The 24,214-nt window shown below is 30.5% G+C and overlaps 9 protein-coding genes across 9 annotated transcripts; 7 read left to right on the forward strand and 2 right to left on the reverse strand.

Moving 5' to 3' along the window:
* Positions 1 to 785: 785 nt before the first annotated feature.
* Positions 786 to 1,473, forward strand: PPL_11695 (uncharacterized protein; the record flags this gene model as incomplete). Its single annotated transcript, XM_020582444.1, has 3 exons — positions 786 to 799; positions 895 to 1,107; positions 1,383 to 1,473. 3 exons carry the CDS (start codon positions 786 to 788, stop codon positions 1,471 to 1,473), a joined length of 318 nt encoding a protein of 105 aa, XP_020427144.1.
* A 197-nt stretch (positions 1,474 to 1,670) lies between these two features.
* On the forward strand, positions 1,671 to 3,330 carry pncA (nicotinamidase; the record flags this gene model as incomplete). Its single annotated transcript, XM_020582445.1, has 4 exons — positions 1,671 to 2,262; positions 2,404 to 2,443; positions 2,771 to 2,981; positions 3,058 to 3,330. The coding sequence occupies 4 exons, from the start codon at positions 1,671 to 1,673 to the stop codon at positions 3,328 to 3,330; spliced, it is 1,116 nt and encodes a 371-aa protein (XP_020427145.1).
* Positions 3,331 to 3,652: 322 nt separating this feature from the next.
* On the reverse strand, positions 3,653 to 4,212 carry PPL_11697 (ankyrin repeat domain-containing protein; the record flags this gene model as incomplete). The annotated part of the gene is made up of 3 exons (XM_020582446.1): positions 3,653 to 3,819; positions 3,881 to 3,965; positions 4,054 to 4,212. 3 exons carry the CDS (start codon positions 4,210 to 4,212, stop codon positions 3,653 to 3,655), a joined length of 411 nt encoding a protein of 136 aa, XP_020427146.1.
* Positions 4,213 to 4,706: 494 nt separating this feature from the next.
* Positions 4,707 to 6,093, forward strand: gloB1 (hydroxyacylglutathione hydrolase; the record flags this gene model as incomplete). The annotated part of the gene is made up of 5 exons (XM_020582447.1): positions 4,707 to 4,933; positions 4,987 to 5,389; positions 5,502 to 5,675; positions 5,811 to 5,838; positions 6,068 to 6,093. The coding sequence occupies 5 exons, from the start codon at positions 4,707 to 4,709 to the stop codon at positions 6,091 to 6,093; spliced, it is 858 nt and encodes a 285-aa protein (XP_020427147.1).
* A 239-nt stretch (positions 6,094 to 6,332) lies between these two features.
* On the forward strand, positions 6,333 to 10,367 carry PPL_11699 (uncharacterized protein; the record flags this gene model as incomplete). The annotated part of the gene is made up of 3 exons (XM_020582448.1): positions 6,333 to 6,662; positions 6,733 to 8,502; positions 8,604 to 10,367. The coding sequence occupies 3 exons, from the start codon at positions 6,333 to 6,335 to the stop codon at positions 10,365 to 10,367; spliced, it is 3,864 nt and encodes a 1,287-aa protein (XP_020427148.1).
* Positions 10,368 to 10,628: 261 nt separating this feature from the next.
* Positions 10,629 to 13,210, forward strand: PPL_11700 (macro domain-containing protein; the record flags this gene model as incomplete). Its single annotated transcript, XM_020582449.1, has 2 exons — positions 10,629 to 12,767; positions 12,854 to 13,210. 2 exons carry the CDS (start codon positions 10,629 to 10,631, stop codon positions 13,208 to 13,210), a joined length of 2,496 nt encoding a protein of 831 aa, XP_020427149.1.
* A 97-nt stretch (positions 13,211 to 13,307) lies between these two features.
* Positions 13,308 to 14,066, reverse strand: PPL_11701 (acireductone synthase; the record flags this gene model as incomplete). Its single annotated transcript, XM_020582450.1, has 1 exon — positions 13,308 to 14,066. One exon carries the CDS (start codon positions 14,064 to 14,066, stop codon positions 13,308 to 13,310), a length of 759 nt encoding a protein of 252 aa, XP_020427150.1.
* Positions 14,067 to 15,224: 1,158 nt separating this feature from the next.
* papA (polyA polymerase) lies at positions 15,225 to 18,239 on the forward strand (the record flags this gene model as incomplete). Its single annotated transcript, XM_020582451.1, has 7 exons — positions 15,225 to 15,293; positions 15,383 to 15,583; positions 15,677 to 15,868; positions 16,179 to 16,437; positions 16,539 to 16,765; positions 16,833 to 17,083; positions 17,165 to 18,239. 7 exons carry the CDS (start codon positions 15,225 to 15,227, stop codon positions 18,237 to 18,239), a joined length of 2,274 nt encoding a protein of 757 aa, XP_020427151.1.
* Positions 18,240 to 19,146: 907 nt separating this feature from the next.
* PPL_11703 (uncharacterized protein) lies at positions 19,147 to 19,442 on the forward strand (the record flags this gene model as incomplete). The annotated part of the gene is made up of 2 exons (XM_020582452.1): positions 19,147 to 19,201; positions 19,291 to 19,442. The coding sequence occupies 2 exons, from the start codon at positions 19,147 to 19,149 to the stop codon at positions 19,440 to 19,442; spliced, it is 207 nt and encodes a 68-aa protein (XP_020427152.1).
* Between the last annotated feature and the right edge of the window lie 4,772 nt (positions 19,443 to 24,214).

Consider the following 24,214-nt stretch of genomic DNA (forward strand, 5'->3'; position numbering starts at 1 on the left):
TCCGTTCTCAGAAAAAGAACAATAAGCTGTTGGATTTTTCAAATGATTTATTTTTTTTAATTTTGCATCATTTTTAATTTTTTTTGTTTATCTTTTAAAGAAGTTATCATCAATCAATTAATTTAACATAATTATACTACTACTTTAAGACTTCTTTGTATATATATTTTTATTTTTATTGCATTTTTATTTTATTTTTTTCTTTATCATATTATAACAAGACATGGAACATTTTATTAAATCATTTACAAAAACAATCTACAATACAAGATTGACCATTTTTCAAACCAAAAGATTGGTCAGTCATACATTTTTTAAGTTGTTCAATAAAAATAATGTAAATTTAAATAGTAGAAATGTCTATCTTCAAAACAGACAGAACGTCATCAACAACAACAACAACAATAATAGAATAAGAAATAATAATAATCAGAGTAACAGTTTGAATGATGCAGCTTCTATTTTCTATCGAACAACTACATTAGATACAGCAATGGATAGATTGGATGATCATAACAGAAAATAAACAACAAACAACACAACAGTGCAGTAGTTTTAACATTATTTCAAAATAAAACTACACAAACCCCATGTAAATTAATAAAATATAAACAATAAACCAATTTTGTATAAATATTAAAAATCTGAAGTCTATTTATTTTTGAAGTAAATTTGATACATTTAATTAAAATGATGAAGGTGGACTCAAATACACTTTTATGTACTGTTAAAGGATTCTTAATACTTTATTTTTATTATACCGAGAGTGTAAAGGCTGCTTAGAAATGGAGCTGCCAAAGTAATTTTGAATATCTCCTCCGACTTGGGTTCGTTGGATCTATTGAACTACACTGACTACAAGTTTTCACAGATCAACTCACTCTCCTACAATAGTAGCAAGACTGCTCTCAATGCATTCACTGTTATGTTGGCAAAGGAGTTGGCTGCCGATGGATTCAAAGTTCATTCAGTTGCACCGGGATTCGTAAAAACACCAATGAATAACTTTACAGGTGAACTCGAACCTGAAGTTGCTGACAACATTATCTATGAAGCTGCGATCAAAGACAATGATACTGGTAGATTCTTGGGTTCATCATTTATTTTGTAATTTCATTTCTATTTTAATAACTATTTCTTAATACAAAATATTCATAATAACTTGTTTTATCTTTCAATTTACTACAATGTAAATAGTTGTCGATTTAAAATATCCTTTTCTGTTTATTGGAGTTAAATAACTAAACACGTTAGAAAATTTTAAAGATTGGTCATACATTTTTTAAGTTGTTCAATAAAATAATATAAATTTAAATAGTAAAATGTCTATCTTCAAAACAAACAGAACAACAATAGAATAAGATATGATAATAGTAATCAAGTAACAGTTTTAATGATACAGCTACTATTTTCTATCGAACAACTACATTTGATACTGCAATGAATAGATTGGATGATCATAATAGAAAATAAACAACAAGCATTGTTTCAAACAAACTAAATCCATGTAAATTAATAATTAAAATATAAATAAAAAACCGTTTATAAGAAATATTAAAAATGAGAAAGTAAATATATTTTTTTTAATTAGATCTAAAATATTATTTTAATATCATATTATTTTGAAAAAAAAAAAAAAAGAAATATTAATATTAATATAAAATATAAAAATGTCAGCTTTATTACTTATAGATGTTCAATATGATTTTATGAAAGGTGGAAGTCTGCAGGTTGACAATGCAGAGGAGATCCTCGAACCAATCAACAAGTTGAGAAACAATCGACAGTTTGATTTGGTGGTGTTGTCTAAAGATTGGCATCCACAAGATCATGTGTCGTTCGCTTCGAATAACCCTGGCACCAAACTGTTTGAAAGTATTGCATATCACTCTGGCACTCAGGTAATGTGGCCTGACCACTGTGTACAAGGCACGCATGGATCCGACATCAATTCATCATTACACTGCGAGTCAACCGATGTAATAGTTCTCAAAGGTCAGAACAAACAGATCGATAGTTACTCTGCGTTCTACGACAACGACCACAAGAATAAAACGGAACTCGATGATGTGCTCAAGTCGAAAAACATCAAAGAAGTCTATGTTTGTGGACTAGCCACTGACTATTGTGTTTCCTACACTGCACTGGATGCCGTCTCGGCAGGATACAAAACCTACTTCCTCGAGGATGCAAGTCGTGGTGTTGCACCAGACACTACACAGTCACAGATTGAAAATATGAAACAACACAATGTAATCATCAGTAAAACAACCGATTTATATTGAAAATAAGATATTTAACACATACCAATAAAAGTAGTAGTTGAATTTGTACATAAAGTTACTAAAATCATAAACAAACTAAAGAATTTATTTGAAAATAATTATTTTTTTATTTGTTTAGGTTTTGTTTCTGTGGGATTGCTAATTGGTTTCTATCTCAAGTATTAGTTGACTGGTTGACCAATATATTCAAAACATAACACACTATGGTGATTGAGAGTGATGAGCAAGGTTGGAGTATTCAGTTGTTCTTTCAATGATTCTCTGGTTCGAGTTCTATAGAACCAATTCTTAATTATAAATAAAATATTAATTGATTTTCTTTTGATAACAAAAATTGAATTTTTGAATTCAAAAAATTTAAAAAAAAACGAACGAAAGTGTTGCGCTCAAAGATAAATTATTTGAATAATTGAATTATTATTATTATTCTATTAATATTTAATCAAAGAATTAAAGATGAATCAGGAAGAATTTCAAATATATAGACAAAAAGCATTTGAAGAGGCTCAGTTAAAAGTTGCTAATATGGCAATGGAGGATATACAAGTACTAGTTCCTTTGTTGGATCAACATCAAGCTGTGGTAGACCAACTCTTACAACAAGCAGACAAAACCAACATATCGATAGATTCATCAATTCAAAGTTTATTCGTTGTATTATGCTTACTTTTAAATGAAGAGTTATGTTCTTATTCTGTAAGTGTTTATATCTTCAAATTTATAACGATATTTGTACTAATATTGTATCGTTTCATAATAATAAAATTAATAGGAAGCAAGATCATTATCATGTAAATCAGCAGCTCAATTGGTTGGATCAATCAAGAGTTTCGATTATAAAAAAGTTAGTCATCATATTTACAAGTTGTTAGAGAGTTACTACACCTCTGACGAAGTAACACTACATCCAGAGTTTACTGAAGAGAGATTAACTAAATTTGGTGATGTAGCCCTTGCACTCTTTCGTTGGGCAGATTCTGTTTATACATTACTCACTGTTAGATTCGATGATATTGAAGATGATATGGATGAAGATGATGAATAATATCAACAACAGGTAATGGATAATTTAAAATATTTACCTTTCTTGAAAGGTGATATATATAGATATTTCACAGAATTGGTCAATGTATGCCAATTTATTAATTATAATTACAAACAAATTAAAATTTAACCTTTTTTTTTTAAAAAAAAAAAGAAAAATATATATATTTTATTATATGTTGTACAACAAAAGGGGTGGATTGACTATGTGATTATTATTGCTATTATTAAATTCTCGATAATCTTTTCTTTCACATTATTATTATTATTATTATTATCTAATTATAAATATTTGATTTTCAATGCTATTGGAATATTTTAATTTATTTGAAGAGTGGTTTGAGTTTGGCACTCTCTGATGCGGCCTCAACAGCGGTTCTGTCATCTGGACCAGTGGCATTCTTGTCAGCACCATTCTTCAAGAGTAACTCGACACAACCAACATGTTCTTCATATACGGCAGCCAATAATGGAGTAATACCATATTTATCTAAATAATAACAAAAACAACCAACAATGTGATATTAATAATTGTTGTTTTTGACATTAACATCCAAATTCATTTAATGTAAAGTTACCTTTTAAATCGATATTAGCTTTCTTTGAAATTAAAAGTTTTAAAATCTCTGTTTGACCCTTTATTTTTGTATTTTTAATAAATGAATATGTTAGTTTATGAATTACAATTGATATATTATGATCATAATTGACTGAATGAACATACGAAATCAGCAGCCCAATGACATGGACCTCTTTTATTGCCATCTAATTTATTGACGAGATTTGCATCCTTTTGGAGGAAAGCAGTAACACCTGCGAGATCACCATTCTTAACAGCCCAATCGAATTCCTCTGCTTGTGTTGATTTACCTTCGGTACTCATTATTTTATGATTATATAATATTTATTATTAAATTTTATTTAATTAAAGAAATATGGAAGTTGAAATTGATGGTAAAAAAACCAAAGTGTTGTAAAAATTTTTTTAAAAAATTAAATTAAAATAACAACAAATTTTTTTTAAAAAACAAACCCATTGCCATTAATTGTTGGGTTTTACCAAAAGAGAGATTTGTTCAAACAATGATCTTCATCTTTTTTTTTTTTTTTTTGTTTTAGATCGATATTATGATTTAATTAATTAATTAATTATTTTCAAAATATCATCTTAATGAGTTAATTTGCTGAAGATTCTTTTCTAAACTCACTTATAATCATAATGTTATCACCTGTGACAATAAATTTTAGAATAAAGTCGAAAAACAAAAAAAAAAAAAAGAAAATGAGTGGAATGAAAAATAAAGTTATAAATTATTCAAACCACACATGTGACAAAATAATTCAATATTTAATAATTGAATATTTAAAGAGAAGAGAATGTCAGGAACTACTATTGTTAGTAAGATTATACAGAATATGGTGACGAAGAATAAGTTCAAAGTCATTGTTGTACCCGTATTACAAGATAACTACAGTTATCTGTTAGTGGATGAACTTACCAATAAAGCTGCTGCCATTGATTCTGTTGAACCCGAGAAAGTGCTATCAGTTGCCAAATCTAATAATTTAACAATTGAATCTATTTTAACAACTCATCATCATTGGTAATAAGAGTTCAAAAATTGTTTCTAAATGTTTAATTAACTTAATATTTTAGGGATCATGCAGGAGGTAATAAGAAAATGAAAGAATTACTACCGAATGTTCCAATCTATGGTGGAGATGATAGAGTTGAAGCGATATCGAACAAGGTTGGGGATAATGATATAATCAATGTTGGTGAGTTAAAGGTAAGAGTGTTGTTCTCACCTGCACATACATCAGGACATGTTCTTTACTATGTCAACAAAGACGATTCCTCATGTGTATTCACAGGAGATACTCTATTCATTGGTGGTTGTGGTCGTCTCTTTGAAGGAAGTGCCGCACAAATGTATCACGCACTCTACGAAGTCATAGGAAAACTGCCCAACGACACACTCGTCTATTGCGGTCATGAATATACCTACAAGAATCTATTATTTGCAAAAACACTTGAGCCTCATAACAAGGATTTATTAGTAAGTATAGATAGTTATTATCATAAATACATTGTAACAAACATCGGCTTTTTTTTTTTTTAAAACACATTGTGTTTCTAATTTAATTTTTTTTTTTTTAAAAAATTTTAAGGAAATGTTAGAGTTTTCAGAGAAACAAAAGGAAAAAGGACAACCAACAGTTCCAAGTACTGTTGGTTTGGAGAAGTCATTTAACCCATTCATGAGAGTTCATCTTGACTCGACAGCAGCCCAACAATTCAAGCGTGAGAATCCCGATGCTTCACCGATTGATATTTTAGGCTATGTAAGAAAATTAAAAGATTCATTCTAAAATAAGAGAATCAATCAATATGTATTTTTACAAGTTTGAATAGCAAAAATAAAAATTAGAATTAGATTGGTTTTAACTTCACCAAAAATATTAAAAAAAATTCAAAAGAAAACATGTTTCAAATTTAAAGGTGCAAGTATGACACAAAAAATTTTTGACTAAAAAATTTTTAATTTAAAAAAAATATCAATTTTTTTTTTTGTTTTTTTTTTTAATTAACATTAATGAATAATTTATATTAAAAAATATTAACACAAACATAAACACAAAAAAACAACACAAAACGAAACATCATAAATATATAGATATTCATTAACACAAACAGCAATAACAAACAACAATCAAACACTTTTATATAAATTTAGAAGTGTTAAGTGTTAAACAGCTATAGACATATTAAAATCATTCAATATATTATAAATCAATCAATCAATCAATCTGTTATCTAGATTCTTATTATAATTTAATAGGTTTTAGTTTATTTTTTATTAATATTAAATTGAATTGAAGAATTATTAGTATTGTATTTTTTTGTAAAAAAAATTATAATATTTATATATCTCTTTAATCAATTTCGATCAAGTTAATAAATCTTTTAAACATTAAAAACAAAAAAACAACAAAATATTCATGAGGATTGCTACAGAACAAAAACAACAACAGCAGCAACAGCAACAGCTTGCACCATTACAACAACAACAACAACAAAATGAAATTATAATTGAATTTGAAAATGTATCAATTCAAAGAAAATCAAACAAATTAAAGTATCTGGCAAAGAATATGCCTCATAACTATTCTTTGGATGAATTCATTAAAAATGTAGAATGTTCACTGGCTCTCTCTGTATCTGATGTTGTTCGTGTCGACAAATCCACACTGTCATTCAGCATCACCGATCAAAGACCTGAAATTCAAGAGCTTCTAAGTGAATCAGGTTTAAAGATAAAGAAACAATTTGTATGTTCATTTCATTATAGATTTATTGCTATAGCTCTAAAGATATTAACAATGACATTTGATTCATTAGGTTGTTTTCGAAAAGATATCTGTTGATTATAATGATTGTGAAAGCAATGGAAGCAACAACAGCGATTCAACAGCGAATGGTGCAGATTATCTCGTTGGTTCTGGTGGTGCTGCTAACTCTGGTGGTGGTGGTTACGGTAGAATCAAAATCAGTGGTCTCAATGTGAATCAAGTAGAAAAGACGGTCATCTCAACAGTTTTCAATTTCTCTATGGATATTGATCTGCCACTGGAAGCAATCGAGGTGTGCAACGATGCATTCGTTGTTACCATGTCAGAAGAGAACTGCGCATCGATGCTCGCGGAGGGCAACATTATCATCCAACGTGTCAAAGCAACGGTATCGCCAATGCTCGAAATAAACTTGCTACTCGTCATTCAGGAGCCGATTCTCGAGGTAGACTCGATTGCATCGCTCTTGAACAACAACTTTGGTTTGACTTTTAAACCATCGTCCTACTCTGCCACCGATGTTGTGCCGGTACTCGAAGAGTATATCACCGTCGACAGGAACAAGTGTATGGCGTTCATCTCGCTCAGGAATCTCTCGATTGCCGAGATCGATCAACTCGTAGAGGAGATCAAACGTTCTGAAAACACATTGGTTATCAAGCGTAAGAAGGCACTGCTTCTGCCATACTTTGGTCATTCATTGCATTTCAAGTGTAACACTCCAATCGAGAGCATTGATCAACTCAAAAATCAAATTGATACAATCATCGGAGAGAATGCTAACAACAACAACGGTAATGGTGGTGTTGCTACTCCCGTGCCCAGTCAAGTGGAATACTACTTTTTCGATGACAACAAGAGTGGTGTTATCAACTTTACAACTGTTCAACCAAAAGAGATGGTATTGACTAGAAAATCAATATCCTTAGGTAAACAACAACAACAACAACCGGAACAACAAGAGCAACAAGAACAGATTCAACAACTTCAACAGACATTGTTGGAACAACAACAGCAACAACAAGCTCAACCAGCAACTATTATTACAACTACTATAAATAATATAAATACAACCAATGGTAACGGTAATGGAAACACTACTAGTACTGGTAGTAGTAGTGGTAATAATAGTAATAATATTAGTAACAATCCTGTAAATAGCAATGATATCAATAATAATATTGTGGTTAATCATAATATACCGGTTAATAATAATAATAATATACCAAAAGTTATAAGCAATACTGATATACCACAAGTAACTTTTATTCCGCCTGTTGTTCAACAACCACAACCACAACAACCAACATCTCCAGCTATCAATAACAATATCAATCTTAATATAAATCAACAGCAGCAGCAGCAACTACAGCAACAACAACAACAACAACAACAACCAATCATTAATAACAATCTTCCTAATTCAAATACATCTACAACTACGACGACCATTACAAATACAAATAACGTTAAAAATAATAACATTATCAATAGCAATAACAATAGTAATAATAGTAGTAGTATAAATATAAGCAACAGCAATAACAGTAACAATAACAAAAATAATATGAACAAGTACTATAAGAATAACAAAAATAGTAAAACCAATTATTATAATGATAATGATATGAAATATGTTATTTGTACAAATTTGCCTAAAAAAGTAACATATGACATATTATTAGAATCATTGAAGGAACAAAGATATCAAGTGTTATTCATCACCATCAGAGACAATATTGCATACATTGAATTGGATAAATCTTCACACAATAGATTACTAAGTACATTTAAGTTTAAAGCAAACAATGGTGCTTGGGTAAGTTATTATTATTATTATTATTATTATTATTATTATTATTATTATTACAATTACATCTATTAGCAAATTAATTAACATATGTTATCACTGTTATTTAGTTATATTTAGAAGATGGTAGTAATGCGCGTGTACCATATTGGAATGTTTATTTGTTCCCTATTCCAGAAGCAAACTATAGTGCTATCGCTAATCGAATCAGTAAGTTTGTCAGTGTGAATGGACCATTTAGAGAGACTGCTGGCTACTTGGAGATTCCACTTGGCACAGAGGAATGTCGTAATGAGCTACTCAAAGAGCATATGATTCTCGTCCAGTCTTTCAGTTACAACAAGACAAACAAATCACAGACGAACAACAATGCTGGAGGTGGAAAACAAGCTGCTGACAATGCAAAGAAGGGTAACTATATCAACCACTACACTTGGGTGTTTGAAGACACCGCCGAAACCAACTGTATCTACAGTGGCAAGATCAACGTCACCAAGACACTCTACGATAACATCTTTAACAAGCGACGTGACCTGTTAAACAAAGTGAGATCGGAACACTCGGTAAAAGTCAATCCGGAGCAACTGAAAAATGATTATTTCATCGAGTTTAGTGGTCCCAACCCCGACAAGTTGACTTTGGCCATCGAAGACATGAATGTCTTGATGTCGAGTATTAAGGAGCGTCGTGTCGATACACCGGTTATCAATTCTCATCATCGTGAACTCTTTTACAAGACGTTGAATGAGCATTGCTACAAGAACAAGACCGTCACCAATAAGGGTGGTGAGAGAAAGGGTGAGACAACCATTATTTGCACAACTCTATTCGGTCCTCAGGAGGACATCGACCAATTTGCCAATTTCCTCGAGGATCTACAAATGGATTCCTTCAGCTTGTTGATCGACGGAAGCAAGACCAATACGATAGCGATCGACGCCGAGCAACTGTCAAAGGAGTTCAACATCAGCATCAAGATGGAACCAAAGCAGCACACCGTTCATGTATGTGGTCCACACGAGGATGTTAACAATTTCGAAGAGTGGCTAGAGTCCACCAGAGAGTCGCTTAGCCCCTCCAAGGCAAAGAAAGAAGTCACCCAGGAAATTGCAATGACCTATGGAGAGCTGTTCTTCTTTAGACGACAACTCCACAATGACATTCAAGCGAGTGGCGTGCGTGTTGTCTTAAAGTCGCGCTCAGTCTTCCTCAATGGTGAGAACAAGAAGATTCAGGATTCCATAGCCAAGATCGACCAACTGAAGTCACAATTAGAGTCCTACAGGTTGGTGAAACTATTCTCAGAGTCCACTGTCAAAGAACTCGATCAGCTCAAAGAGTTTTTCACCAAAGATGAAATGGTCTTTATCAGACACAAGATTATCAAAAAGAAATCTAAAAAATTATCTAAACAACCACAGCAGCAACAATCACAACACCGTACAACAAATGGCAACAACAATAACAACAGTGGTGTGCTTTTGGATTCTGATGACGAAGATGACGATGATAACAATGATGACAACGAAGATGGAAACTACTCGGAGAAGATCGTCTACGTCATGTTGGAGTTTGTCGGATTCAAAAAGAATTGGGATTCGGTCATGGCCAAGATCAAGCTGATCGAATCGAAAGAGGAGGGTCGTCCACAGGAAATCAGCAACATATCATTAGAGGAATTCAACTATCTCAAAAACACGTTCGTTGACACCAACATTCACAGAGGTATTCACTTTAACACTCCAAAGAGAAAACTGTTCATCAATAGACTCTGGAAAGATGACATTGACATCCTAGTCAATCAAGTGATACTCACAATCACCCAACACCAACTTCATCAATCACAACAACAATTTCAACAAATCCATATATAAATAGAAACCCTTTTTAAAAGTATATAATATATAAATATTTGGATCTAAAATAAAATTTATAAAAACAATATTCATCAGCCAAACTATTTGATTCTTTGTTTTTTCAAATCTGAGTGATCCATTAATTGGTGACTCAACACACAAAAAGGTTTATTAAAACTTGATTTTTTAATTTTTGATCATTATCAAAAGATGTTGGTTCAAATGAGAAAAAAATAAATTTAGTTTATGATTTATTAAAATTAGAGATAGTTAATAATAATGAATAATAATAATAATAATAATATTGTTGATGAATTTAATATAATTCATTTAAATAATTACAATCATTCTTTGTTAGAGTTATTAAAGGGTGAAAGAGTTGTGAGAATAGTGATTAGTTGTGCTGTTAGTGGAGATAGTGAAAAACAAGACTCTATTACTTCTGTTGTTGAAAAGCAATCTGTGGTGGAGCTATTCAGTGAAGAATTCAAACTTTCCATTACAATCGATTCTATTGATATTAAAGAAGACAACTTTATCGTTAGAGTAGAATCATTAAAAGATTGTATTTCGATCCTAAACAATATTAGATCAGCGGCAACAATAACAATGTTAAAATCACACCGTGTACAATTTTCATTGATATTAGATAATGTATTATTAGTATTAAGAGGACAGACAGCAGTCGCTACAGATAAAGATACTCAAACTAATCAACAACAAAGTATTACAGAGTTATTATCAAACAAATTAAATATCAAACCAACAAATATCAATTATATCAATGATAGAATTGGATTATTAAGTAATAATAATAATAACAATATTACAACTGATAATATCAAAGAAATAACAAGTTCATTACAAAATAATAATAATATATCATTAATTCCAATATTTAATAATAATACAATATTATTCAATAAGAAATGGTTCACTGATATTGAAGAAATTACAAATTATATTGATAATCATTTAAAGTCAGATGATATTATCGTTAGTAATAGAAATAATGACAATAATAATAATAATGAAAATAACAATAAAAAAACAATCAAGGTTCAAGTTGGTAAAGATGTTGTAGAGTATCTCCGAGTAAATAATAGTGCCTTGGCTGAATTTACTGCCGATTCTATCGAAATAGAGATGGCTGATGACGGCTCATCTATTTCACTTATTGGCAAGTCGGAAGAAAAACTCCAACGTGTTGCCAACGACATTAAACAATTCATTGATAGAAACTTGACCTTTAAAGAATACACTATTTCTGGTTATATCAAAAGAGCTATGCCTGCATACTTGGAGAATCTATTACATCTGCATCCAAGTATTCGTGTCACCATTCCAAAGTCACAACCGGTATCGAGAGTTACACAAGTGAAACTAGCTGGTCTCTATGCCAAAGACGATGCGAAATGGAATGAAATAGATTCTATCATGAAGCAATTGGCACATCTACAACGGGTATGGCCATCCGACACTGACACTCCTTTGGCTTCCAACTACCCGGCGTTGCGATACTACCAACTCAATCAACTGCAAGAAGATCTATGTCTGTACGCTTTGAGCTACGACGATAGACAACATACTTTCAAACTAGTAGCAAGAAATCAAGAGGATATCGATAGAGCCATATCGATATTAAAGGAACTACCACAACGAGAATTCGAAACAGTGGCCAAATCCATTGTTCTTAAATCAAACTTTGTACTCCTAACGTTCTTCAATGAAGTGTCCAATGAAAAGAGTGAAATCAACAAGATCTTAAATGATAATGAAAAGTGTACCGTAAGATTACCATTGTCCGAGGAGAGACACCTTACTTTATACGGTAAGCAAGCTGATATCGATAAGCTGGCAAACAAAATCAACAGTTGGATAGGCGGTGTAGAGAAGTCAGCAATATCGTTTGAACATCAAATCAGTGCATCGATATCGAAAGAACTCCACTACTATCCTGTCACTAGAAAGCTGTTTACTGAACACCAGATATTGGTTAGTGAAGTCAAGTCTCGAGTGTCCTCCAATACAGTGCTAAAGTCTACCAAGCTGCAAGCCAGTGGTGGTGTATTGCTAGAGGTTATCAAAGGTAGTATCTTGGAGGAGTCTACCGATTGTATTGTTAATGCTGCCAATGAAAGTTTGGCACATGGTGGTGGTATTGCTGGTGCCATCTCTCGTGCCGCCGGTCGTGATTTCGATAACGAGTCACATGAATACGTATCGACACATGGTCGAGTCAAGACAGGTACCGCTGCATTGACATCTGCAGGCAAACTAAACTTTAAGGCTGTCATACACGCAGTTGCACCTATTTGGAATTCAAACAAAGCCGAATGTCAACAATTAGTATACTCTGCTATCAATAACACACTTATCATTGCAAACAAACAATCATTCAAAAGTATATCTATACCTGTAAGTTAATAATTCATTCATTTATATATTCTCATTATATTACAATTAAATCAGCATCTAATATTAAATATCTATATATTCTTTAGGTAATTGGAAGTGGAATCTATGGTGTACCAAAAGATATTGCTGCTAAATTCATTGTTAAAGCAGTGGTTGAATTTGTAAAGGAACACAAAAAGAATGGTACTCTTTGCCTTCAAAATATTAGACTATGTGATATTGACTATGAAGCATTATCACAATTACAACAGTCACTCGATGAAGTAATCAAGAGTCAAGAAAAGGAAAAGTCTGAAACTGACAACACCGCCAATCATATCGACTCTAATGAAGCCATTGACCAATCAAAGGTAAAGATCATTGTAACATCAACAAACAATGATAAAGATACTACAATTGCAAATCTACAATACTTTATTGATAACAATATTAAATTAAATTAAATAAATCTACTACCTTTTTTTTTTTTTTTGAGCTGATAAAGAATAATAAAGATTAATTTATTAATAATAAATATTATATATTATAATAATTTGATTTTTAATTAAATCTAAAACTATTATAAATTTGATTAAAGTTTGTAATTTGTTGTATATGATCGGTTAGGTTTGGTGTTAGTGCTGGGTTGCCTGGACGAACGCTGACCAGTACAGAGAGACCGGCGTCTTTTGCAGCGATAGCTTCACGTTGTGAGTCGGTGATAAAGAGTGTCTCTGATGGTTGCTCGGTTGCTTTGATCTGTTCGAGTATACGTGTGTAGCTTGAACTCTCGACTTTGAGTCCGATGGTGGTGTCAAAGTGACCAGCGAGCAATGGCAAACAGTCACCGGCAGTCGAGTAACCGAATAGCAACTTTTGTGCAGCGATAGAACCGCTACTGTAGATATAGACTGGTGTGGCGCTCTCCTGCTTCAGTCTCTCCAAGACTGGACGGACGTCGTCGTATAGCAAACCGGCGATCTGCTTACTCTCGTAGGCTGCACGCCACATGTGACCTTGCAGCTGTTTCAGAGCAGTCGATTTACGATCGATTGACATCTGTGCCTTTATATTGCTGCACACCGACTCTATTGATTTCTCTCGGTTGCCGTCATCTATGTGGATGGCTGGCACCGACTCTACCAGTGGTTCACTTTTGAGAGCATTGACATCGGCGATAGTCTGTGAATCCGACCAACTATCACTCAAATATCGTGTAAGATTGTTGGTAATATATGGAAATAAAACGTCATGTACAAATGTTATTGGTGTAGTTGTACCTTCAATATCAATTACGACATTCTTTATCAACCTTGACATGTTTGTTTATCTTCTTCCTCGATGAAAAAAAAACAAAATACGATTCAAAAATATTTTAGTGAAAACACTCTTACAACTTCAAATCAAAGATTTAAAAAGAAAAACTGACACATGTTATTAATACTCAAATGTAAACATTTATAAATATGTATTAATTGAAGAATAGAACATACAATAAAATTGTTGTTTTTTTATCTTGAAACCAATCAAAATAATAAATTAAAAATTTCAAATTAAATTTAAAAAATAAATAAAAATATATAAATATATATTGTTATCCAATGATACTAGATCAAAACTGCGGCTGTATTTAAAAGAAATAAATATCTTTGGTGTTTATTTAAAAAATAAATAAAAATATTTGTTTTCAATTTTTTTTTTTTTTTTTTTTTTTTGAATTTTTCAAACATTTTTTAACAATTTTCAAATTCTTTTTAGTTACATAAAAAAAATTCCAAAAAACATTCTTTATTTATTATTACATATATATATATATATTATATTCATTTTAAAGAAGATTAGGTGATCAATTTTCAGCAAGTTTGTTAGAAGTCCGAAGCATTTTTGAAATTTTAACAAAATAACAAAAAGTTGTAGATCTAGTTGAACTCATCCATACTCATCGATTCTTAAGGCTGTCTATCAAACAATCCGGTTACTTTGAAAGAAAGAGCAACAAACTGTTGTTTGTTAAAAAAATACATAAATAAAAAAAAAAAAAAACTAAAAAGAAAAAAAAAAAAAACTAAAAATAATAAAAAATACATAAAATTAACTACTTCTTTTGACAACGTGATAACTATACAATTAATTATAAATACAATCATTCAAACAATCTATCTTTCTATCAATCAACCAACAAATCAAAACATACCAACAAAACATCTATCACTCCTTCTTTTGCAACATTTTTTTAATTTTTTTTTTTTGAGAATTATTAAACCGGTTAAAAACAAACAAAATTGTTTTTTTTATTTTAATTTTCGTTACAAAAACATAACATCACCATCATTCAAAGATCTGTCATTTCTTTTTCCTCTAAACACCAATTTTACATAGAGTGCACATTCGAATGTGCACTGCTTAAATTCACTTTTTTTATTATCTATATATTCTCTTTGTTTGTCATTTCGAAATACATTCAAACAATACAAAACAATGGCAACTACTACCACAGCAGCAAGCACAACAACTACTTCTTCTGCTTCTACAACATCACCAACAAATGTAAGTAATATTATATTTGTACCGACTTACTTTTACACTCCTGAATTGTATCTAACTTGATTCACTTTCCTTTCTTTCATTGTCAATAGCAAATTACCTATGGTGTAACTGTACCAATCTCATTCTCTAATCCGACACCAGCAGATCTAAAGTTAAGTACAGAGCTCGAGGATACACTCAAGAGTTTCAATCTGTTCGAAACTCCAGAAGAGAGTGGCAAAAAAGAAGAGATCTTAGGTAAACTTAATCTAATCGTTCGAAAATGGGTCATAGATGTCAGTTTAAAAAGAGTATGTTAAAAAGGTGAAAAACAAAAGAAGCGCTCTATTATTAACCATTATTATTATTACTATTATTATTATTATTATTATTATTATTAATAGGGATTTACAGAACAAATGTCACTAGAAGTTGTAGCAAAGATCTTTACATTTGGTTCGTATAGACTTGGTGTTTCTGGACCCAGCAGTGATATCGATACACTCTGTGTAGCACCCAAGCATATTATGAGATCTGACTTTTTCGATTTCCTAGGTGAAGCTCTCAAAGTACATCCAGATATCACAGAACTTAACGTAAGTACAATCTATTGCAATAATACAAGTGGAGATGAGGATGACGATGACGACAACAATATATTGAATTTTGATTTAATAAATATAATGAACTTTTTATATTTACATAACTCTACTTCTTTCTATTTTCTTCATTCTTTTCTTTTTTTTTTTTCTCTTTTTTTTTTTCTCTTCTTTCTTTTCTTCTATCTTTTCTTTCTTTCTCTTTACTTACTATCATTTGAAATAAAACAAAAACAAAAAAACAAACTACAAACAAACAAACAAACACATTATATTAATCAAATAATCATCGTTAATGATTTATCAGATGGTTAAAGATGCATATGTGCCAGTTATTACAATGATATTCTCAGGCATTGCAATTGATCTTATCTTTGCAAGATTGTCATTGTCTTCGATTTCCGAAGACATGAATGATTTAATTGATGATGCATATCTAAAGAATCTCGATGATCAATCCATCACCAGTTTGAATGGTTGTCGTGTCACTGATAAAATTTTAACTTTAGTACCGAGTAGAGCGACTTTTAGAATGGCATTGCGTTTTATAAAGCTATGGGCACAAAGTAAGTTGATCATCTTTATTAAAAGATTATAAATATATAGTTAACAAACATAATTAACAACTCTAAACTAATACATTAATTAATATTTAATAATAAAACAGGAAGAGGAATATATTCAAATGTACTTGGATTCTTAGGAGGTGTATCATGGGCGTTACTCACCGCTAGAATATGCCAACTCTATCCAAATGCAGCACCCAGCACAATTATCAATCGTTTCTTTAAGATCTATGAAACTTGGAGATGGGGTGTACCAGGTCCAACACCTGTATTGTTGTGTCCTATTCAAGATGGTGGTATCTTTGCTGCCAAAGTTTGGAATCAAAAGGTAAAGTCTAATTTAAATTATTAATTATATTTGTAACAATAATTTACTTATATTTTATATTATATAGAGAGATAAAAGTCATTTAATGCCAATTCTTACACCAGCATATCCATCGATGAATTCAACATACAATGTATCAAAGTCTACTCTCAGTTTATTAAAGGATGAATTTGCAAGAGGAAATCAAATCGCTCAAAAGTTAGAGTCTGGTGAAGCAAATTGGAACAAACTTTTGGAGAAATCAGATTTTTTCTCTAGATACCAATTCTATTTACAAATTGACTGCTCAGCTCAAAACGAAGAAGAACATAGAAAATGGTAGGCTACCACCATATCTATATTTATATTTCTTTTCTTTTAATTATATTAATTTTTGTTTATTTCAATTCAAAATTATAGGGAAGGTTGGATTGAATCTAAATTGAGAAAGTTGATTTCATTCTTGGAACAAACACCAAAGATGAAATTTGCTATTCCATTCCCAAAGAGTTTTGAGAACAAACCTACTCCAGCAGCTACTACAACCGCAGCCAATGGCGAAGCTGTGACCGATGCGAACAACTCCAATGTTTGTACTAGTTTCTTCATGGGATTGGGATTCAACTTTTCGAATGCTCCTGGTGCCGACAAGTCGGTCGATATCACCAAGGCTGTCATTGACTTTACTCATCTCATCAAGGACTGGGCAGGCAAAGGTCCGACCATGGAAATGAAGGTGCACTACATCAAGCGTAGACAACTGCCTGCTTTTGTCAAGGCGGAAGCACCACCCGAAGAGAAACCCAAGGCAAAGAAGAGAGGATCTGCCAACTCTGCTGACGTAGCCAAGAAAAAGAACAGAACCGACCAACAACAACATATCAACTCACCAACTGGCTCCTCAACTACAACCACTCCACTTCTAAACGCCGACTCCAAAACAAGCGCAATAAATAAATCTTCAGATTCAATTTCCTCGCCGCCAATCGTTGTCGCGACATCATCCACAACACCAAAAACAGCTACACCAATTTCCTCACCAAAAGCATTATCTCCAAGCCAACAGCATCAACAACCAGTAGTCAACATTACAAATAACAATGGTTCACCCGTGGCAGCTACATCATCAACAACTTCCACTTCAACTACAATTATAACTCCAGTACCATCAACAACAGGCATGGATACAACAACAACTACCGCAATTACTTCCAACCACCAAACAAACGAATCTCCAACTGACACCACCAACAATACAAATACGGAATCTACAACTACTTTATCTCCAACACCAGATACTGACAATGTAAATAACAATCTAGTTCCAGTTTTAAGTAGTACTACCAACAATAATAATAATAACAACAATAATAACAATATAATCAATGAAGTTGATGAATTAGATTTCATTAGTTCATCATCCTCAAACAACAACAACAACAGCAACACCGATAAGAAACCAGCAATCAAAAAGATTGATTTGATTCGTGGCTAAATGTTGGTTAAATTCGGTCTTCTACTATAATTATATATATATATATATTTATATTACACACAGCAACTATACACGCAACACAACTATAGAGTATCTATATACATTCTCTTCGCTTTTTTACTTTTTTTTTCTTTTTTTCTTTTTTTTTTTTTTTCTTTCCAATTACTACTGCCCAACTCTCTTTTCTTTTTTTTTCTCAAATTACAATATATAGGTAAGGATTATTCAGTCTTTGGTAATTCAAAACAGATATAAATACAAACAACAAAATCAACAAGAACAACCAAACCAAATCAATAGCATCGCGAGTAAGACGATAATTATGTTCAAATAGGAATGACAATCAAAGAATTTGGTATAAACCAACAAACTGATCAGTATACTAATAATCAACTACAACAATATTAAAAATAGTTATAAACAACAAACAATAACAATCTTATATCTAAAGATTAAAAAAAACAAAACTTATAAATAAAAATTATTATTCTTTTTTTTTTCCTTTTATATAACAAATCACCTATTAAGTTGAAGGTCCTATTTATTCATTTACTTTTTTAAAATCTTTTAAAAATAATTATTATTTATTCGTCATTTTCTGATTTTATTTAAATTTCACACATATTTTCAATTGCAACCCCAATTTGTGCATTTATTAAAATCTTTTTACCTTTTTAGTATAAAATTCAATTTTGACAATGTTTTAGTGGTTTTTTTCTCACAATATTAAATGAAAATAATATTATTATTAAATTAAGGTCCTATACTAGACATTATCACCACACATGTCCAGAATAATTATTTTATTTATTTAAATTAAATTAAAATATTCCAAGGATTTCAAACAATCTGTTTATATAATCGTCTATCTCTCTTTCATTTCCTCTCAAACCAACAACATCTAAACATGTATACTCAAACACAAAACTTAACAGGATATAAAGGAAAAGCAAAGGAAAAGGGTATGTAAAAGTTGATTTTGAATTATCTATATAATATTAATACTCTGTGTTGTTTTACATAATCTGTTAAATTTACAAAAAAAATTTAGGAGCTGACTCTCATGCTGAACCAAAGAAGAGATATCACCATCCAGATATCGACACTGACCAATTTTTAGTACCTCCAGAAAGTGCTTACAAGATTAAGAAGGATGGAGATAAACATACTGGTGGAGAAAAGAAGAGAGATTTGTGGATATAAATTTTATTTTAATAGTAATGTGTAATTAATTTTTAGAATAAATTCAATAAAAACTTTCATAAACTATTAAACTATCAAAAAAACAGTAAAAATTATTTTGTATAATGTATTTTTGTTTTTTATAGTCATTAGTTTTGACAAATCGATGGTAAATAGGTACCGATTCTTTATAAAGAATATCTTTCAGTGGTATTTGCAGTTTTTCCATTTAAAAATTTTTCTATGAACATTTCAGCCTGAATTTTAATGACCAGACCTTTAACAAATATCTATTGCTCGATAGACTTTCTTTCATCTGGAGGAGTGGTAAAAAAATAACTAATTATATCTCTTGATAAATCTTTGACTCCTAACACCATTTAAGTTCACATGATGACGAAATGGTTGGCAAATAGATTAAAGATACTTTGAGGGGTGGTATCGCATTAATCATAATACAAGTATCGTATAGACTCTAGATATTTTTTTTTTAGAAACCACTGGTGTAAAAAAAAGTTAAAAAAAACTATTGGGGAATGGGATTGTCAACTATATTCCAGCATAAATCATCTTTTTCGGAAAAGTCACATCAAAAATCATCAAAACTGATCACCCAGAGCGACACTTATTTTTTTTTTGAATAAAATTGTCAAAAGAAAAATCAAAAGGTTGGGGCAAGCTTGTTTTTTTTTAAGCCCTGCCAACTCCTGGCTCCAAGATATTATTTTCGATAGAACACATTAATTGCGCGTTCAAAAAAAAAAATCAAAAAAAAATTAATGAAACCTTACGAAAAGTTGAGTTGTATGTACCCCTAGATCGACATAAATACGAAACACTTTGAGAAATTAAAGGAAAGGGATGTAGCCCTGAAATCGAAACGAAACCAAATATTTAATTTTCTAAAACAAAATTAATGGTTTTTTTTTTTTAAATTTTTTTGTTTTTATTTACAATTGTCATCATTTATTTTCAATCGACGTTTGCTGGTGGGGTAATTTTTTGATAGATTGTAAAAATAATGTGTGGTCACCTTTTTTTAAGGTTTTTTGTAATTTGATTTTCGCTGACTTTCAGACCTCTTGTTTTTTTATTTTTTTTTCCATTCAAGTTTATTTATTGTTTGATATGTCATGCAAAACAAAAAATCAATCTGACCAACAGAGTCTGAAAGTCTTGAAATGATTGATTATTGTGAATCATCCACACACTATCTCTGTCTTTGACAACCTTCAACTCTTGTTGTTTCAATGCATTGGATATTGCTATCTATGGATCAGTTTTTTTTAGCCCCACAAGCAACATGTTAATGATATGTGTTTTGATTGTTTATTTGGATGAGAATCAGAAAATGGTGTGTTGTGTGGTGGTTATTGGAGAGACTCCATCAATCAAGTGTGGCATTTGGTGGCATTATTATCAATAAAGTAGTGCTAAAAAGGTGCAGACAAAAGCAAAAATTCTTACAAACATATCAATCACAAAGTGTCAATTTTTATTCTGTTGTTTTTTGACAAGTCTCAAAATATTTACACCTAAAACATAAAAACAAACACACAACCTTTTGTTTCTTTGTTTTGTCTCTTTTCCCCTATTCACTGTTCTGTTTTATAGATATTGTTTTTTTTTTCCACAAAACTGACACAAGACATCTGTCGTCTCTCTTTCAAACAACCAGCACTTCTAACCCTACAGCTTTGACACTTTACCTATCAATCAAACATAAATCGTAATAACTATTATTAACAATTTTAGACCACCATCGTCAGCACCCAACAGCAACCCTCTTTCACTCACCATTCACCTGTCAATCAATCAATACATTTTCCTAATAGAAATTAAAATTCATTCACTTTTTTTTTGTTTTTTTTTTTTTTCAAATATCTATACTTAAAATAAACACTGGTCAAATAATAATACAGTTTGTCGTAACATCAACAACAATATTCTAAAAAATAGATCAAATCAACTAATTAATTCATTTATATACAAATACATATCAAAAAAAAAAAAAGAAGGTTTTACAGTTTTTTGAAAGTAGATAAAATAAAGATAAATTTTGACAGTCACTAGAAATTCTATCATTATACTCCAACAAAATAATGATTTAATCACCTTTTTTCCACTTTTTGGATAAATTAACTTTACTTGACTTTTTTTAAGAGCAGATTCATCAAACATATTAAAGGTAAGAAGCAACAGTATAAACAATCATCATAAAAACAATAGCAATAATATTATATTGTGGCATTCAGAGAACTTGTAATTTATTTCATATTCATACTCATTTTGATATCTCTACCCATCATTATTTTTTTAATTTCATCTTTTTTAATGACTTCTTTTTACATTTCCTTTTTTATTTTTATTTTTTTTAAAATGTTAATCATCCCAATACTCTTTATTTTTGATATATGTTGTATATAAATTAAATTTAAAATCAATGTGCCCAATACTGGAAGATGCACATCCAAATTAGTCGTACCATCATCATCAAGAACAAGCTTACTTATTTGTTACCTTGTTCAGAGCAGCAGATCTTGTTTAATAAGAGCTATATGTTGTTATTATAGATGAATGAAATCGACAATCAAGTTTCACTAATTTGATTGATCAAAAAGTAATATCTTTAGTCAAACCATATCAACGCTTGGATATTGAAAAGACTGATGATAGAGCAATTTAAAATAATTTTTAACATTCCATAAATGGTACTCTTAACATTTAACATACATTAAATGTGTTAAACCAAAAATAAAATAATTATATACCTATTGTCATATTTATTTCATAGTAATACTCCAATTTTAAACAACACCACACCAAAAACAATCAAAACAACACTACTATAACATTTCGATAATCTAATCAGAAACACACCACCCACAACTCAAAATTCACAAGTATCCTAAATAACTCATTTTTTTAATTTTGTAAAAAGTAATAACAAACATACCAACATGTTATTAATAAATAGCAATAACAACAATATTTAATATTGATAAATCTAAGTAAACAAAGTATAAAAGTATATATCTGTTCTTTTGTTTTCGATGCGTTTTTTTTTTTTTTGTTTTGAGTATTTAGTTAGAAAGCTCAACAAAGAGTGACAGCAGTAAGGCTTACGTATGTCTATGATTATTATATTCATTTTTGAAATATATTATAATCTAGTGTTCGTGTTTGCTGTTGATCTCATACGTTTATATTGTGGGGGTATGTGTTGATGTCAAAATAGTGATCACCCCCATCAGCACACTGCTTCCAACAACAAAGTATAAGAATGGATAGATTAAAAAAAATGTATAGAAATCAACATTACATCGCCATTATTCAGAGAGTGTGTTTGATTTCATTTCATTTCATTTCATTACACTTCATTTTTTTTTTGTTTCAATTGATTTTAAAGAGCAGTTGTTATAAAAGTGCATGCATTTACTTATAATCCAAATTTAAAATTCATTCAAAGCTCACAGTGTAAATTTTGTGTTTTATATTAAATCTAACATTGCCACCATTCAATTTAATACTCACCACAACTCAAACCATCATAGTTTCTAATATTGTTAAATATTTCACTCCATATTGATTTTGATAACTATAAACACATGTGTTGTTGTTGTTGACAAACATACTGAACGAAAATGAAAAAGAAAAATGAATGATTGAGGTTAGAGAGTGACTGGACTGAATAAAATTATATATATGTATAAAGTTGGTTTGGTATTAGATGGGTATGACAGTAGTGTGGTGGTGAACTGTACTCACACACTTTTATATACATACACAAGTGTTATTACTTTAAACTTATTGAAATAAAGAAAGAAAGTAAATGTCACATAAGTAAAAGTATTCACTTCCTCCTCATCCCTCTCAACACTCAAGTTGATTGAACAACTCATATGTTCAATCAACAACACTTTATAAATAATTTTTTTGTTTTGTCATTGCTTTCAACATCAGATTCAGAATTCTATCATTCACCCCACCTTCTCAATCCTCCAATCCAATGACAACCTCCATTTCAAATATTAGTGTGATGAGTTTTAAAACACAAACTAAATATATTATATGTTTGATTTATAACATCAAAACACCAGAACCACATCTTTCATTCACACTTCATAATAGTCTAATTTCTATTACATTGATTGAATACATTAAAAAGTCGATATACATCAAACTTTTGCCTCCATATATCTATTATATTCATTTCAATACCTATACTACAGTGTTTGTTCACATTAAATTTATATATCACCTTATCAATTCATTGGCAACAATTATTATAATATTCAGAAATATATATTTTAATTAAAATTTTAATTATTTTTCTGATTGATGATGTAGTTTGAAAAAAGTATAAATATAATACTGCTTTCATATCAAACATCACTCCATCACCTCAAAGGCAACGGAAATAACAACAACAACAACAACATCACAACCAACAAAAGCAATAACAACATCCATCTAATACTATTGTCGATCATCATTTTACCTCAATCCATTTACAAAAAAAATTTAATAATCCAATTTTGCATTCACATATTTAAATAATCATTCAATCCCAATCTTTGACATTAAATATATATTTTTTTCCATTAATCTACTAAACTACAAAATTTATTTTTCTGGTATATTATACTGATCAATATAAATCCGGTACTCCCTCCAGTTATTCTAATAACTTTTTTATTTTAATCTCTTAAATCTCTTTTTTTTAATTTACATTTTCTAATTTTTTCTTTTTTTTTTTTTTTTTTTTTCTTTCGTCCCATCTCATCCAATAG

Source organism: Heterostelium album (assembly GCF_000004825.1).
Source record: "Heterostelium album PN500 unplaced genomic scaffold PPL_contig25, whole genome shotgun sequence".
NCBI classification, from domain to species: domain Eukaryota; phylum Evosea; class Eumycetozoa; order Acytosteliales; family Acytosteliaceae; genus Heterostelium; species Heterostelium album.